General features: G+C 38.7%; 1 protein-coding gene across 10 annotated transcripts in view; it reads left to right on the top strand.

Moving 5' to 3' along the window:
- Positions 1-13,773, top strand: part of LOC134535543 (WD repeat-containing protein 7) — a 191,086-nt gene that overhangs the window by 5,679 nt on the left and 171,634 nt on the right. For all 10 annotated transcript variants that reach the window (XM_063374703.1, XM_063374699.1, XM_063374697.1 and 7 more), the window contains 2 exons: positions 11,231-11,337; positions 12,861-12,939. In XM_063374703.1, coding sequence (XP_063230773.1) covers positions 11,231-11,337; positions 12,861-12,939 — 186 coding nt within the window. The remainder of the gene's footprint in view (positions 1-11,230; positions 11,338-12,860; positions 12,940-13,773) is intronic.

The raw sequence follows: 13,773 nt of genomic DNA, 5'->3' as shown, positions 1-13,773 counted from the left end.
ACGACATCTCCCTCTCGATGCATGTAGGGGAAGATGACCCACGTTGTCATATTGAACGTCCGCTCCAGGTTTTGGCACAACAGGTTTCTTCAGTTTCTTGGGTGGCGGTGTTATGTTACTACTACTTGGTCTTCCACGCTTGGTACGTTTATAAAAAAGTTCATCTGCAATCTTCCTTCTAAACTCTTTCAGGGAATCGACTGGTTCTTCTGATCTTGAGAGCATATTATGGTGTCTTCTGTACAACAGCCATGCATTGTTGACACAGATATCCAGCAACTGGGAAAAAATTCCCATGTACCATCTGTGTGTTCGAAAACCAGTGCGATACCGTATTCACTCGTGTATAGCGCGCCCTCGTGTATAGTGCGCACCACGATTTTTGCAACAAATTCCAAAAAAAAATTTCCCAATAAATAAATTTTACTAACATTTTGTTGTACCTGTTAAGTAATTACTTATGAAACAAATGATTATTTACATTGATGTGTGGTGATGTGTCAGGAAAATACTTAAATACTCTTCCAACTGAAAGTAAAACTTTTGTGGCATACTGTACCATCTGAAACGACACGAGCAAGCTAAACTCTGCTGTGTAGACGGAAGATAACGAAGCGCTGTATGGTCACAACTGGTACGAGGACGGGAGGGAGGCAGGCAGGAACAGGACTATGACCATCAAGTAACCTTGACAGTTGACAGGACTAAACACCACTACTCCCGTCACCGTTGCTAAGCTGGCGCAGAGGACTAGATGACTCACAGGTAGCTGATGGGACGAGGAAGCGAAGGAAGTGGGCGGGGGACTGGACAACATGCTCTCTCTCTCTTTTTACTAGCTGCTGCGCTGGCTTTCTGCAGAGGGAGGAGGTCTAAAAATAAACAAGAGACCATGATGTGCGAGCTTGCGCGCGTGCGCACGTGTGTGTGTGTGCGTGTGCGCGTGTGTGTGTGTGGGAAAGAGAGGCCTCGTTGCTTGTGCGTGTGTGTGGGGGCTGGCCAGAAACGTCACCCATCACCCGGCAGTTAACGACTACCACTCCTCCTTCCCGCCTCCTCCCTCAACTTTTTTTTTCGTGTATAGCGCGCATCCTTGATTTTTTCCTTTACTTGAGGGGAAAAAAGGGCATGCTATACACGAGTATATACGGTATAAGGCCACAAGCATGTCGGATAAATCGACACCACCCATCTGAGCATTGTATTGCTTGACTATTTGAGGACACAGCACATCAATCTTGCTTGTTCTATCTTTACAGTAACGTTGTATTGATTTTACTGGTGTAGAGTCAGCTACTGTAAATATTGAAATTATTTAATATATTTAATAATTTCGGTTTCTCTAGCCTACCTCTCTCAGTTTTTGGCGCCCCACGTTGGGCGCCAAAAACTGTGGAGTCAGCTAGTGTAAATATTTAAATTATTTAATGTATTTAATAATTTCGGTTTCTCTAGCCTACCTCTCTCAGTTTTAAGAATTGTATCTAGAAGCTTGTGTCTGAAAGTCAAGGTAAAGTGTGTCAAAAGTATTTAAATACTAATATCGTGAATAGACCTGGGAATAAAGTGTAAACAAATTCAACTGTACGGTTTATATTTGTGTGTAATGTTTGTGAGGACGGTGACAATACACTTTGACATGCACAAAATCACACTTTATATAAATAATCTTAACTTAAAATAATTTATTTTAAACTACAGATGGAATTTGTTATTACTCTCAACTTCAAAGCATCTAACAATTCTTTCACTTGTGTGAATTATTTTTACAATAAAATGTTAATTATTTGGATGTTATTTATTTTAAACTAACTTCAGTCCGGTATAGCTTGGACTACTGGGTACGTAACTTGCAGTACCAGTCAACCAAAATAGCAATACGTTATTCCAATATCAAATTCAATCTATACTCGTTAATACTATCTAGATCGGGATCGCGATTCCGGTATTTGATTTATAAATCTAAAGATGAACAAGTTATTTGATTTCCTTTACAAAGAATATTCAATATACTATAACAGATTCTAGTTCTGCGAAAAATGTTCGTCTTGTTTAAATTGTAATTCATTAGGGTACTTCTATATTCAGCGAATCTTTGGGTGATGGGGTAAGGGACCAAACCTTGCTGCAGGACCACGAGACGTGTAGGTTCTCGGAGACTCCTTGGTTCGACTCATTCAGGACTGCGATGTTGGTGTTGCTCCTCCGTCCTCTAGCGTGCGGCAGGAATACACGCTGTCACGACTCCATCCTTCAGACTATGGGCTGCAACTGGGCTGGACTGCGCGACGGTCATCCTCCCCGGGCTCGAACTGCGACTTTTCAATTTTTGACAGGATTCTTCTTTCTTCGGAATTGTAAACGGCATTTAATCTTCTTAGTTTCAAAGCAAATTAAAGTCATTTGACGATCTCTTGAACATGGATATTTGTTGACTTCTCTTCTTAAGTAATTATTTAAAATCTTAATGTCTGAGTCTTATCTTCGTCGATTAAAATTACTATTTTCTTCAAAATCTCAGTTAATATTGGCATTAATAACCATTTCCAATCTTCTATAAATATTCAATTAAAAATCAATGTCAAAATCCTTGCGTTCTAGCTGTTGTTTTAATCAAGTCTCAATTCGTTCTAAAATACTATTTTCCCTGTCACTAGTAAACAATTTTCTTTAGTTTGTTGTTAAAACAAAAACTAGTAAAATTACTAACCATTACTGACGTGTTCATCTTTAAATTAATAGTGGTTTCAAAAAATACTGCTATGCTAGCCTTGACAATATTTTAAAATAAAAATTAACATAGAGTAATACATAGACAAAACGATAACCAAAGAAATTTACAGTCTGAATTAATCATAGATTACAAATATAAACATAAGGAATAAAATGTAATTAAACAAAATAAATATTAAAGGAAATTAAATATTTATTTTCTATAAAGTGTAAATATTGCCTTTATTCTGGACTAACAGAAACATAAGAACTACCAAGTATCACTGTTTTGTTATCATACCACTTTACAATGGTAACACATTTGTCATTTTCTGACATTTGGTCACAACTTCCTCTACCTTCTTCCTTCAGGTTCTTGTCAGACTTCAGGCTGTAACCACGTAACCTGTTGCTTCTCAGAGTTCCAACACTGAATATGCCATATTCACTCCGTAAGTAGTGAATTAGCTCTGGGGAACAAAAAAAGTTGTCAAAATAGATAACTGAGCATGCTTGATTTGGGATTGATTTACACTGTGATAACACTACTTTCGCTCCATGGCCAAGGGAATTTTCTGCAGCTGAGAAGAGAATACCAGAAAATGTATCTTCACCAGCATATAGCATAAAGTCATACACTATTCCTGATACACCAGAACGAACATACATCTTATAGCCCCACTTTTTTGGTTTGCTTTTTATGTACTGACGTCTTGAACCTGCACACTACCTTTGTATGGGATCATCATTTCATCTACTGACATCCTCTTTTCATGTTCAATCGAAAGACAGTTTTTTCTAATGATATCCAAAACTGGCCTAACTTTGAAATACCTGTCATAATTTAGGTTTTCATTGTTCACAAAATGAAGGTATGTATCGTCAAATACATTGGTACCGCTTCAAAGACATAATCCCAGCAATTTTTTCACAACGAAGAGTGTTTGACCAGTAGCCAGTGTATGCTGGCAGCTGAATTATCCCCATTAGTATCTCTATTGCCAAAAAATCACAAATCTCATTGATAGTTGTGTTTATGCATTTGCCAGTTTGCTGTGTTGAATACAGATTTGTGTTTTCAACTATCAAGTTGATAAGACAATTGTTGAAAAATTTATTGAAATATTCAAGAGAAGTCAAAAGACACTGAGGAGCAAAGTTATCGCTGTCAATTAATGCTTCGGGGATAAAATCGTTTGGCGTCCAGCTAAACTATGGTTTATTTACAGAGGTTTTTACAGCCTTCTTCACTGAAACTATACGTGTTGGTTTCGTGGGGGATATTGGCTTATTATTTCCTTTTTTTGCAGCCATTGCAACAGTTGATGGCAAGGGCTGTGTGTTTGTTGAACATGACGGCAAGTACTGTGCATGTGTCGAACATGATTCTGTGGACATTATTGTTGACTGACATGCATTTTTCAGTTCTGGGTGGATGCTATAAAACTGGTCTACAGAAGCATCAATTTTAGTACAGAGAGAAGAGTCCTCTGTTGTGAACTGTACATGTTCAACTAAAGCTGTATTGGTTGATGAGTGAATTGTAGCTAATTGTGTCAACATTTCAATGGCTTTTAGGGCTGAATCAAGACTTGTTAAATTTAAACTGGAATTTTGTAGTGAAGCTTCGCCTGTTTCTGAAGCAGAATGTAATGTGGAAGACTGATTTTCTAAATTCTGACTAGTTTCCTGGAGATCTGTATCAATGTCACTGAAAAATTCTGAAACATTAAAAAGTACCTAATCTTCTTCAAAAATATCAGGAATCATGTTTTGAAGGTCGTCATCCAGTTCTGGCACATCACTTTCTGCATCTGAATCCGCACCACCTCTTGGCACCATTGCCACAATCCTTGCAGCACGAGATAAATGAACATGGTTCTGTAAAAAATATAAAACAGTAATGTGTCAATAATAATATTATAAATAAATACATGCAAAATTAATACACACAGATATGTATATATTGGAAATAAAGTTTAGAATATCAGTCTAGTCCAAAATAAGTAAAACCCAACAATAGGTAATTATATATAAAAATTAAAATTGTTTATTATGAAAACATTAAAATCTATTATATTATTCATTTTTTAATATAAACTAATTTGAAATAACACATTTAATTTTAATTTTGGCTAAAATATTTGAAAACTTCCCAAACTGGCAATGTTACAAATGTGTAACATTGACAGAAATTGTTTTCGTTCTACATAGCTGGCAGTGTTACATATTTGTAACAATGATACAAATGTGATTTTTGTGCCGTTGGATTTAAAGAAATAAATTTTGTGTTTAACTTCCCGTCGCTTGCGCGCGTCCTCTGTACTGGCTGGTGACCGTACAAGGTCACTGGGACGCCGAACCTGTCAGCTGATGCTTCTGCGTGCCGAGGGATGTGGGCCCGGGGGGGGGGGGAGGGTGGGGGGGGGGGGGGAAATAGGGCACCGACGCGTGTGGGCGCTGCGTGCGGCGCTCGCTAACCTCGGCAAAATGCGAACTCCGCTTGCTCAAAGAGCAAAATGAATTTTAACTTTTACAAAGAAATTAAGAATAAAGAAGGGGTCGTGCCAGTTTTAGGACTTACAATAATACTGTATAACAAAAGTCTTAAAGTCAAACAAAAATTATTTATACCCCCCAAAAAAATTAAAGCATGCTCATAAATCAAACCAAAGCAGACAGAAAGTAATTGTCGCTAAATGCTACCAGTTGTAGCAAAGAGCAAACCACGCTTTGCTACCATTTTGTAACGTACGCTTGGCTGCAGGTAAACACTCAATAAATTAATAAGTAAAAATTAAGGCCTTGGAAGCGTCAGCCCAGCAGGGTGGCCACTCACGGGGAAAACCGGGATTTATCAGGGAAATCACGTTGATCGGGAATAATCAGGGAAATGTCAGGGTATTTTTAAAATAACCGGGAATTTTTTGTGTCATGTATATTTCCGCATAGCTGCTAACCATTACGGATTTTCCGTAATTATTACGGATTTAACACAGAATTACGGAATTACGGAACATCACTGGTTTATTACGGAAACGAGGCTTTGTGCTGCTAGGTAACGGAAAAAAATTCCGTTTCTGGTGTGCGTGTTTCGTGAACGCAGTTCGAATACATCACGTGGTTGCGCAGATAACGGAACTAATAAATGTGCGCATGTACTGTCAATATGAGTAGATTAATTCTTGTGTTTTGTAATAGAAATGGTACGGTATTAAGTCCATTGTACGATACAACTAGTATATATTCTCGAAATTTCGTTTGTTAGCTACTTACATCACGATAATTTTTGTACGGTACTTTGGCTAACCTGTGTTGGGTTAATTACTTTCTTGAAAGCCATTTTTTTCATCAAAGTGTTTTTGTCGTGTCTACAGACGTGAAACCATTTTATGTTGTTCGATAATGTTGTGTTCTTGAGTGCCGGTTGTAGAAATGAAGCGTGTGACAGAACAATGTGTACCTATCTGGGGCAAAAAAAAAGAACGTTATTCTTCAGAACTTTCGACCAAACTATTCAAAAGAATGGCCATGCTTGTCATCTTCAAATGTTTTGGAACGCCACGCGTTTTGTAATGTATGCACGTGTAACTTTTCGATTGCGCATGGTGGAAGGGATGACTGAGGACGGCATATTGAATCAAAGAAACATGCAGAACATTTTAAAGCCGTGACGAGCAATAAATCTATATCGTCGTTTTTCGCTACATCTGAAGAAACGAAAGTAACAAACGCAGAGTTATTGTTTACAGGTTTTTTGGTAGAATACAATTTACCGATAGCAGTAGCCGATCATTCGCGTAATTTGTATAGAGCTATGTTTCCGGACTCAAAAATTGCACAGAAATACAGCTGTGCGAGAACAAAACATCTGCCTTAGTGGAGTATATGGCTGGTGAAACTAAATTGAAACTGTTGAATCTTTAGTAAGTGGACCATTTGCTTTAGCTACAGATGGGAGTACTGATTGTAATGCAGTGAAGATTTATCCATTAGTTGTTTCATTTTTAAATCAAACACAAGGTAAAATTTGCACTGTACTGTTATCCCTTGTTGAGAGTACTAAGACTAAGAATATTTCACAACTAGAAATGTTACACTTCAAAAATGAATGTAAGAACAGTTATCAAAAGTTGTGTGAAAAAATGTTTGAGCGCTCGCCACTGAAATACCCCATTACTAGGGACAGGAAAAATTCGCGGGTTCAATGACCTGTAGGATGAACTCCATAGTTCTGTGTACTCTCGGTCAAATGCCACCCACTCATTGGCTGCTGTCTTGTGAGACGTCCCAACGTAGCAGCCTGAGATTCGATAAAGCTTTGGTCGGGTGTTTCTCATTGGCCCAGAGTCATCCAGGTGAGTAGTGAGCCAATAGCAGAGGCAGCACTGAGGTATAACTATTTGTATTTTAGCCTATCGCGAAATGAATTCGCGAATTTTTCCGGTCTCTAGACATAAAACAAAACACAGACTGCAGGTCATTGAAAGGGACGCTATAATGTAAAGTGACATATTTAAAATGTATTATGTTATTTAACGAACTTCCGTATGTATATAATGAATAAAATACAGCAGGGTGCTAAAATGTGAGCAATCTCTTTCTATAATATTATATTATTTCATTAAAAGTATGTTCTTTTGTAATTGTAAATATCAGGGAAATTTTGAATTTTTAATCAGGGAAATCAGGGAAAAATCAGGGAATAATTTTGGTGCCTGTGAGTGGCCACCATGGCCCAGAAGACAAACAACAACAATAATCACAGAGGTGCCTCGACGTCGTACAAAGGAATTTAGCTTATAACCTACTAGAAACTCTAGGAGTCTATGTGGATCGAGGATGAATAATAATGAAATAACAAGACTGCTGGTTTGATTTATATAACTGCCCCTTTTACTAAAATAATTTACTTATTAACATTTTCTTTTCTTTTATCTTTAAGTACACATGTATTAAAATATATTAACTATAAACTGAAGGGAGGCGACAAAATACATGTAAAAATTAAACAATCATATCCCTTAAACTTGACCCTGGTTTTAAGTGAGATCGCAGGCTCAAAAGAAAGACAATTACATTTTGTTTTTAATTTTCTTTTAAAATGAATTTAACTAAATCTTATGTCCTGAAAACTGGCGGTCCTGTCACCGGATTTTCCGGTAGATTAAAGTTCAGAAGAAATCATTTTATGTAGAAACTTGTATGTCGACCGGGGAGGGGAGAAAACTTCTGACTGCATGAGCCCAATCACGGACTGCTAGTTTTGGCCGAGAAGTTCCATTCTCATTCTTGCAGGCTAATCTTGCACATTATTCTTGCACCCCGCCTGTAACCAAAGTCCCAAATTGCTTAGACTGGTTTACAGGTGGCTAAGGCTGGGCAAATCTACGCCCAGGGAAAGGCCAAAAAGAGGGGGGGGGGGGGGGGGAGGTATGACGACCACTTGCCCAAAGTAGCGGGGTGAAGTCATGTAAGCTGGCTCCAGGAGTAGAGTAGGCAACTCCCGGCGCGGAAGTTCGCGGAAGCCATCACGGGAAAAGAAGAAATAATTTAGATTAAAAAAAACTAGCACGGGCAGCCAAATTTAAAAATAAGAAAAATAAGGCACTTATGCCTCGACGTTGGCGACTACATGACGTAGTGTCGAGTCTTGGAAGTACAAGAGAGATGGACTCTCGCGAATCTCGACGCGTGGTCCGTACTGACCAGATGCTGCCCGCCAAATCTTCGAAAATGGTGTCGGGGTGCCTAATTAAAGCAGGTTACTGCGCCCATCCAAAAAAGGGGAGGGGGGTGGTGATGGCCCGAAGGTGTCCGGAGATGCCAGAAGGGGCGAAGCAGACTGCTAAACGCTCGCCATGCTCACGCGAGTCGCAGGCGAACTAAGGTCGCAATCGCAGCGCGACTGCTGCCAAAGTCGATTGTGACAAGCTGTCTCTTATGGGAGGGATGAGTAGTGCGCTCTGGCAGCCAAGATGAGAAACTGCCTGGAGGGTCACAGAAACGTCTGCTAGAGTGCACTAGTCACACTCGCAACCAGCGGACAGAGCAAGGTTATGGATTTTTCCCACCGCTAGGCTTCGCTGAGGGCTCTGTTTGACAAGGGTGAATGTCCTTGAAGAGACCATGTACCATGCGCGAGTTCACTGGAGGTCGACGCTCCGGGTTGAAATTCCCAGGAAGCCACAGTTGGGGGATGAGGGAAGGGGGGTCAGAACTTGCTAAGTCGCCTGGCAAAGGCGTCGTGTGGACCGTCTCGAGGCGTCGCCGAGGAATGTAATATGCTCCTGGACGTGCTGGCAAACAGCTTACCTATGCTGGCCTCCGAGAAATGAAATTTTCTAGTGGTGGGCTTGGAGTAGCGTTCGCTAGCACGAAAAGTCATACTGTTACAGGGAGAAAACGTGGCGCAAACCGCTGCCGAGATGCTGCGATCACCAAATGTCAGCAAAGGTATCTAATTGGGCCTGTGAACAAGCGCTGGTGCACTGGGTTGCACAAGATTACAAGAGTACAGTAATGGAAACAAAATTAATGAAATTAAAAAGCAACTTTATTTTTTTTGGGTTTCCTTCTTTAAAAAATGAAAAATTAAACTTAAAATTAAATACTTGTGCCGAAAATTATGATAAACGGCACATTTTATGCTACTATTTTATCTTAGAATTTCCTAATTTTTAGCTTGCAATTGACATAAAGTATTATATTTCAACAAAATAATTTTAGTTTTAACATTTATGTACATTTTCTTTATAAATCAAACATTTACTTACCTCATGTGTGCGCCTGTATTTCGTTCTGCCTGCCATTATTGCAACTGTTGGAACACCACTCATAAAGTTTGTTTGGTAATACATAGATGGCTCTGTGTGCTGCAAGGGATGTCAATATAGGTGCGTAAGTGCACAGCACAAAGAACAAAGGAAAATTTTGACAAGGGAAAAAAAATAAAAAAAATAAAATTTTTACGTATAAGTCACATTGCCAAGAAAAGGGTTTAACAAACTTTGGTCCCCACTAAGGGCCACACTTGGTATCACTTTAATAATTTTAGTTTTTATTTTTCTATTTCACATCATATCCCAGCAGGAAGTAGTCTATACAGATTGATGTTCACCGTCCCAGCTGTACCTCGTTATCTTGTGTGTGTCTCTCATTTTCCTGTACCAGCTGTTCCCAAACTCCATTCTGTATCTTGCACATAGTTCCAGCAACCTTGTACCCTCATTGTTTCTTTCTCCCCACCCTTCACTTCCTAACACTTCATCAAAAACTTCTCTATCTTTGCCAACTTGTGCATTAAGATCTCCCATTACTATCTGCCATTCTCTGCCCAATTGTTTCTTCAGTTCTTCCTCAAACTTCTCCTTCTCAGCTACGCAACCCACTTGTGATGCATACACCTGGAGTACCTCCAGTTTATTTACTTTATAAAACAATGCCATTTTTATAATCTGATCACTGATACCTTCTATCCTACCTGCTATCCTTCCTTCACTAACAGGCCTACTCCATTTCTCCTTCCCTCATTTCCCATCCAGTAAAGCTTATAGCCATCCCTCATTTCCATCTGCCCACTACCTCTCCACTTCATTATGCTCAGGCCAAAAACATCTATCCTCCTCTCAGTCATGACATCCACAGTTTCCTCAATCCTCCCTGTAAGTGTTCCAATATTCAATGTCCCCAAACGTAGCTTGGGTCGTTTTCCAGTTTTATCCATCCGGCATCTCGCTTAATTTTCTCGAATAGGTTATGAAATTCGGTCACCGGCTCGTTAGTCCTGTCGCGTCCTACACCTGGCTGGTGGGGCTGCCACCTATACTGTGGTCCAAGCAGTGTAGCAGCCATTCAAGACACCTTGTCCCTGCATGCTGCCGTCTGAACGTGAGCCTTGCCGATGTCATTCATCTTCAGCTTCACGCCAGTAATGGCGGGAGCTGCTATCCCTCCCACCATGCTGAGTTTCCAGTAGCATTTGCTCTTATTGAGGGGCTCAACACCCTCCTTGTAGGGAGTCAGGTTATTTACCGCCATATGACACTTGCATGAGCCACTTGGTTGGCATTGAGCCACTTGGCTGTACAGTCATAGCGGGTAACCCCGACCAGACAATGCTATTGTAATGTAATCTATTAATGGTGATTTCTCAGAAACCAGTAAGAATATAGAAACACTGTTTTAAGGGTGAATATTGGAATGTCTGTAGTGTCCGGAAAAGCCACGCTGTAAAAATATTACCTAAATTTGTTGTAAGTGGCTTAGTGGTTTAAAACCCATGTGCATCAAAGAAATGTAGGTGGTTGTATCACTGCTGTGTTTTGTATACTGCAGGATGCTACTATTACCTTAACTGAGTGCTTGTAGTTTCGTGACAATAGTGGTGTTGTTAGTTGTAATTGGAGAGAATTATTTCCTTTTAAGGTCATAAAATGCTAAGAATACTTCCATTTAGGGTAGTTACAAGTTAAGAGCTGACTATAAGCCATAATAATTTTATCATTTTATATTTTAGATGACTCCACGCTGCTTATTGGTTGGCCATACAGCACCAATCCTGTGTCTTTCAAAAGCCAGCATTGTATTGGATAATAACTTTGTTGTGAGTTCATCAGAAAGTGGGTGAGTAGTGGAGTCATAATTTCATTGGTAGTATGAAGTATTGTTACGAGTGGGGAAAACAGGTTCATAAGGATAGCCCAATTTATTTTATACAGTTTTATTTGCTAAGAATATTTACGTTACTAATTAAATCACCACACTTAAAATCTTCACGAATCACTAAGTAATCTGTCAAGTCAACAGGTCACACTCCTCACTGGAGCTAGGCTCAACAGTGTTTCGCCCCTTACCTTGCGCTAGTCCACATACACACAGTCTTGCGGTACTTGTCACAGACGCACAGTCTTTTTGCTCTGTGTTTGCGCCGCTCACAAAAGGGGGAGTCTCTTGTGCTCCTCACCGAACTCGCACTTCACTCGACTCGCTTGTTGGAACTACCCTGGAGGCCGGAGTCACTGCTTTTATACCCTTTGGCCATCTTTTCTCGGGCTGACCTGACACCCGAAGCATCCAGAACAGCGGTGCTTGTTCACGCCATTCTATGCGGCTGCCTCTGTAAGCCTGCGGAACTCCCAGGCCGTTAAGGGATGGATATAGCGTCGAGGAAGGAGGGCACGGGTGTAGGGGGATGGCAAGACCGGGCCGCGCTAATTTCCGAAAGTATGTGCACGTGACGTCAGTGGCCATGCGGGGCCGCCAGTCTGCTCAGGTACCTGGCGCGCGTTAAAGTGTGGGGTGCGTGATATCAGTTGTCTTAAATTTTCTACCTCTAATGTCTATTCATAAGGACAGGGTCATAATGAAAATGAAAAAAGAGAGCACCCCATACTTTTTTTTTGTAACTTAATTTTTTTGTTTATTGATTATTATTTTTTCTTCATAAAACGTTCATTATTCAGATTGTAGTTAATTATGTTGCTGTTGAACAAATTACTTATTATTATTTTTTTTTTTTTTTAGTTTATACAACAATTAGTGTTTTAGTTTTTTTAAAAATATAATTTGACTATTGATTAACTACAATAATAAGAAACTTGTTGTATTCAAAAGATAATTCAATTCAGCTTCTCTGTTTGACTGTGACTAGTATTTTATTGGCAAAATGTTCCAATTCACTTGTCATGCCCCGGTTCTCTTTTTCCTAGGAGAGATACGCGAGGGCATATCCTCTGCAGGTTGGGTTTATTGGTCTTGTCATTGTGCCATCTTTCTGGATTAGACATTAGACATTACATACTAGAACACTTTTATTTATATTTATGACTTTCTTTAAGGAAGATACAGAAATTGAAAATAAAATTATCTACAGGTCAGTATAATTTTAGCAGATGGATGAAAAATTTAGTATTATTTCTTTATGAAATATGTCATGAACTTACAAGTAAAGTATCTGTAAAATATTTGTATATTAATAATATACAATTTTTAAAATTTAACAATTTAACTTGCAACCATAGACGAGAGTGCCTGAAGTCATACACTTGAACTGAAGTTCTCTGAAAAATTGCATAGTGAATTTTTTTAAAAGTAATCTAATGTATGATGACATGCATCTGAAATGAAAATTGACAATTGTTTGACAGTGAAATGTGTTGCTGGGACTTGGTGGATGGAAAATGTCGAGAGCTCGTCAAGTTGCCGTACATACACACCAATATTCAGGTAAATATAAACATTTGTACTGCCTGTTATGCAAGGCACTTAGCAAATGTGACCCAGAGATATATTTTTTATTATTTCTCTATTTTGTTAGTAGAAAAGGAATTTTATTTAGGTAAATGGTTGCGCAATTTGAGGAGGGTGGGAGGAAATGTCTGTTATGGCAGATACATGTTTCTGAGCTTATGTATTTATGTGTATTTGTTGCAGTAATATACCACAATAATATCTTTGTAATCTTGATGGTATATTTTTTAATCTGAATATTTAAAATTTTAAATTTGTATGTTTTAAAAAGTGATGAGAAGTAATAGTCTTTCAGCATACTTCAAATTTAATTTAAATTTTATTAACATTTGGAAAGGTCTTTGCTGAGTTTTGTGAGATTTACATATTATTTATCATTGCAATCCAGTAAATTCTGTTTCCCAGTATAATTGTAGAAAAACATTGGGCAAATCACATGTGTGAAGTGCCAAATGTAGGTTTTGATAAAATAACTTGTCAGTCATCAATCACTGAATATTTGTTTGAATATCTAGTATGTTGCTGCATCCATAATCATCAACATGAGTTAAATGGCAGACTTTTAATAATATTATCATTTTTATTTCATTGGAAAGAAGGAATTCAATTTTGTCTCTGTGTTTGTAGTACTTCTTATCCAACCCACTTGTCTAAACTTCTTGAAATCATCTCATTAATGTAAAGGTATGAGATTGCATGATTTTGTGTAGTAAGTTATCCAGAGGTAGAGATAGTGATTAATTTCATCATAAGTTGAAGTAGCATCCAGATTATCAGCTGCTTGTCAGTTGTTAAGCCCAAATGTATTCT

This window comes from Bacillus rossius, chromosome 8 (genome assembly GCF_032445375.1).
Source record: "Bacillus rossius redtenbacheri isolate Brsri chromosome 8, Brsri_v3, whole genome shotgun sequence".
In the NCBI taxonomy this organism is placed as follows: domain Eukaryota; kingdom Metazoa; phylum Arthropoda; class Insecta; order Phasmatodea; family Bacillidae; genus Bacillus; species Bacillus rossius.
Note: the sequence above shows the minus strand (reverse complement) of the source record. Positions and strands in the feature narration are given on the sequence as shown.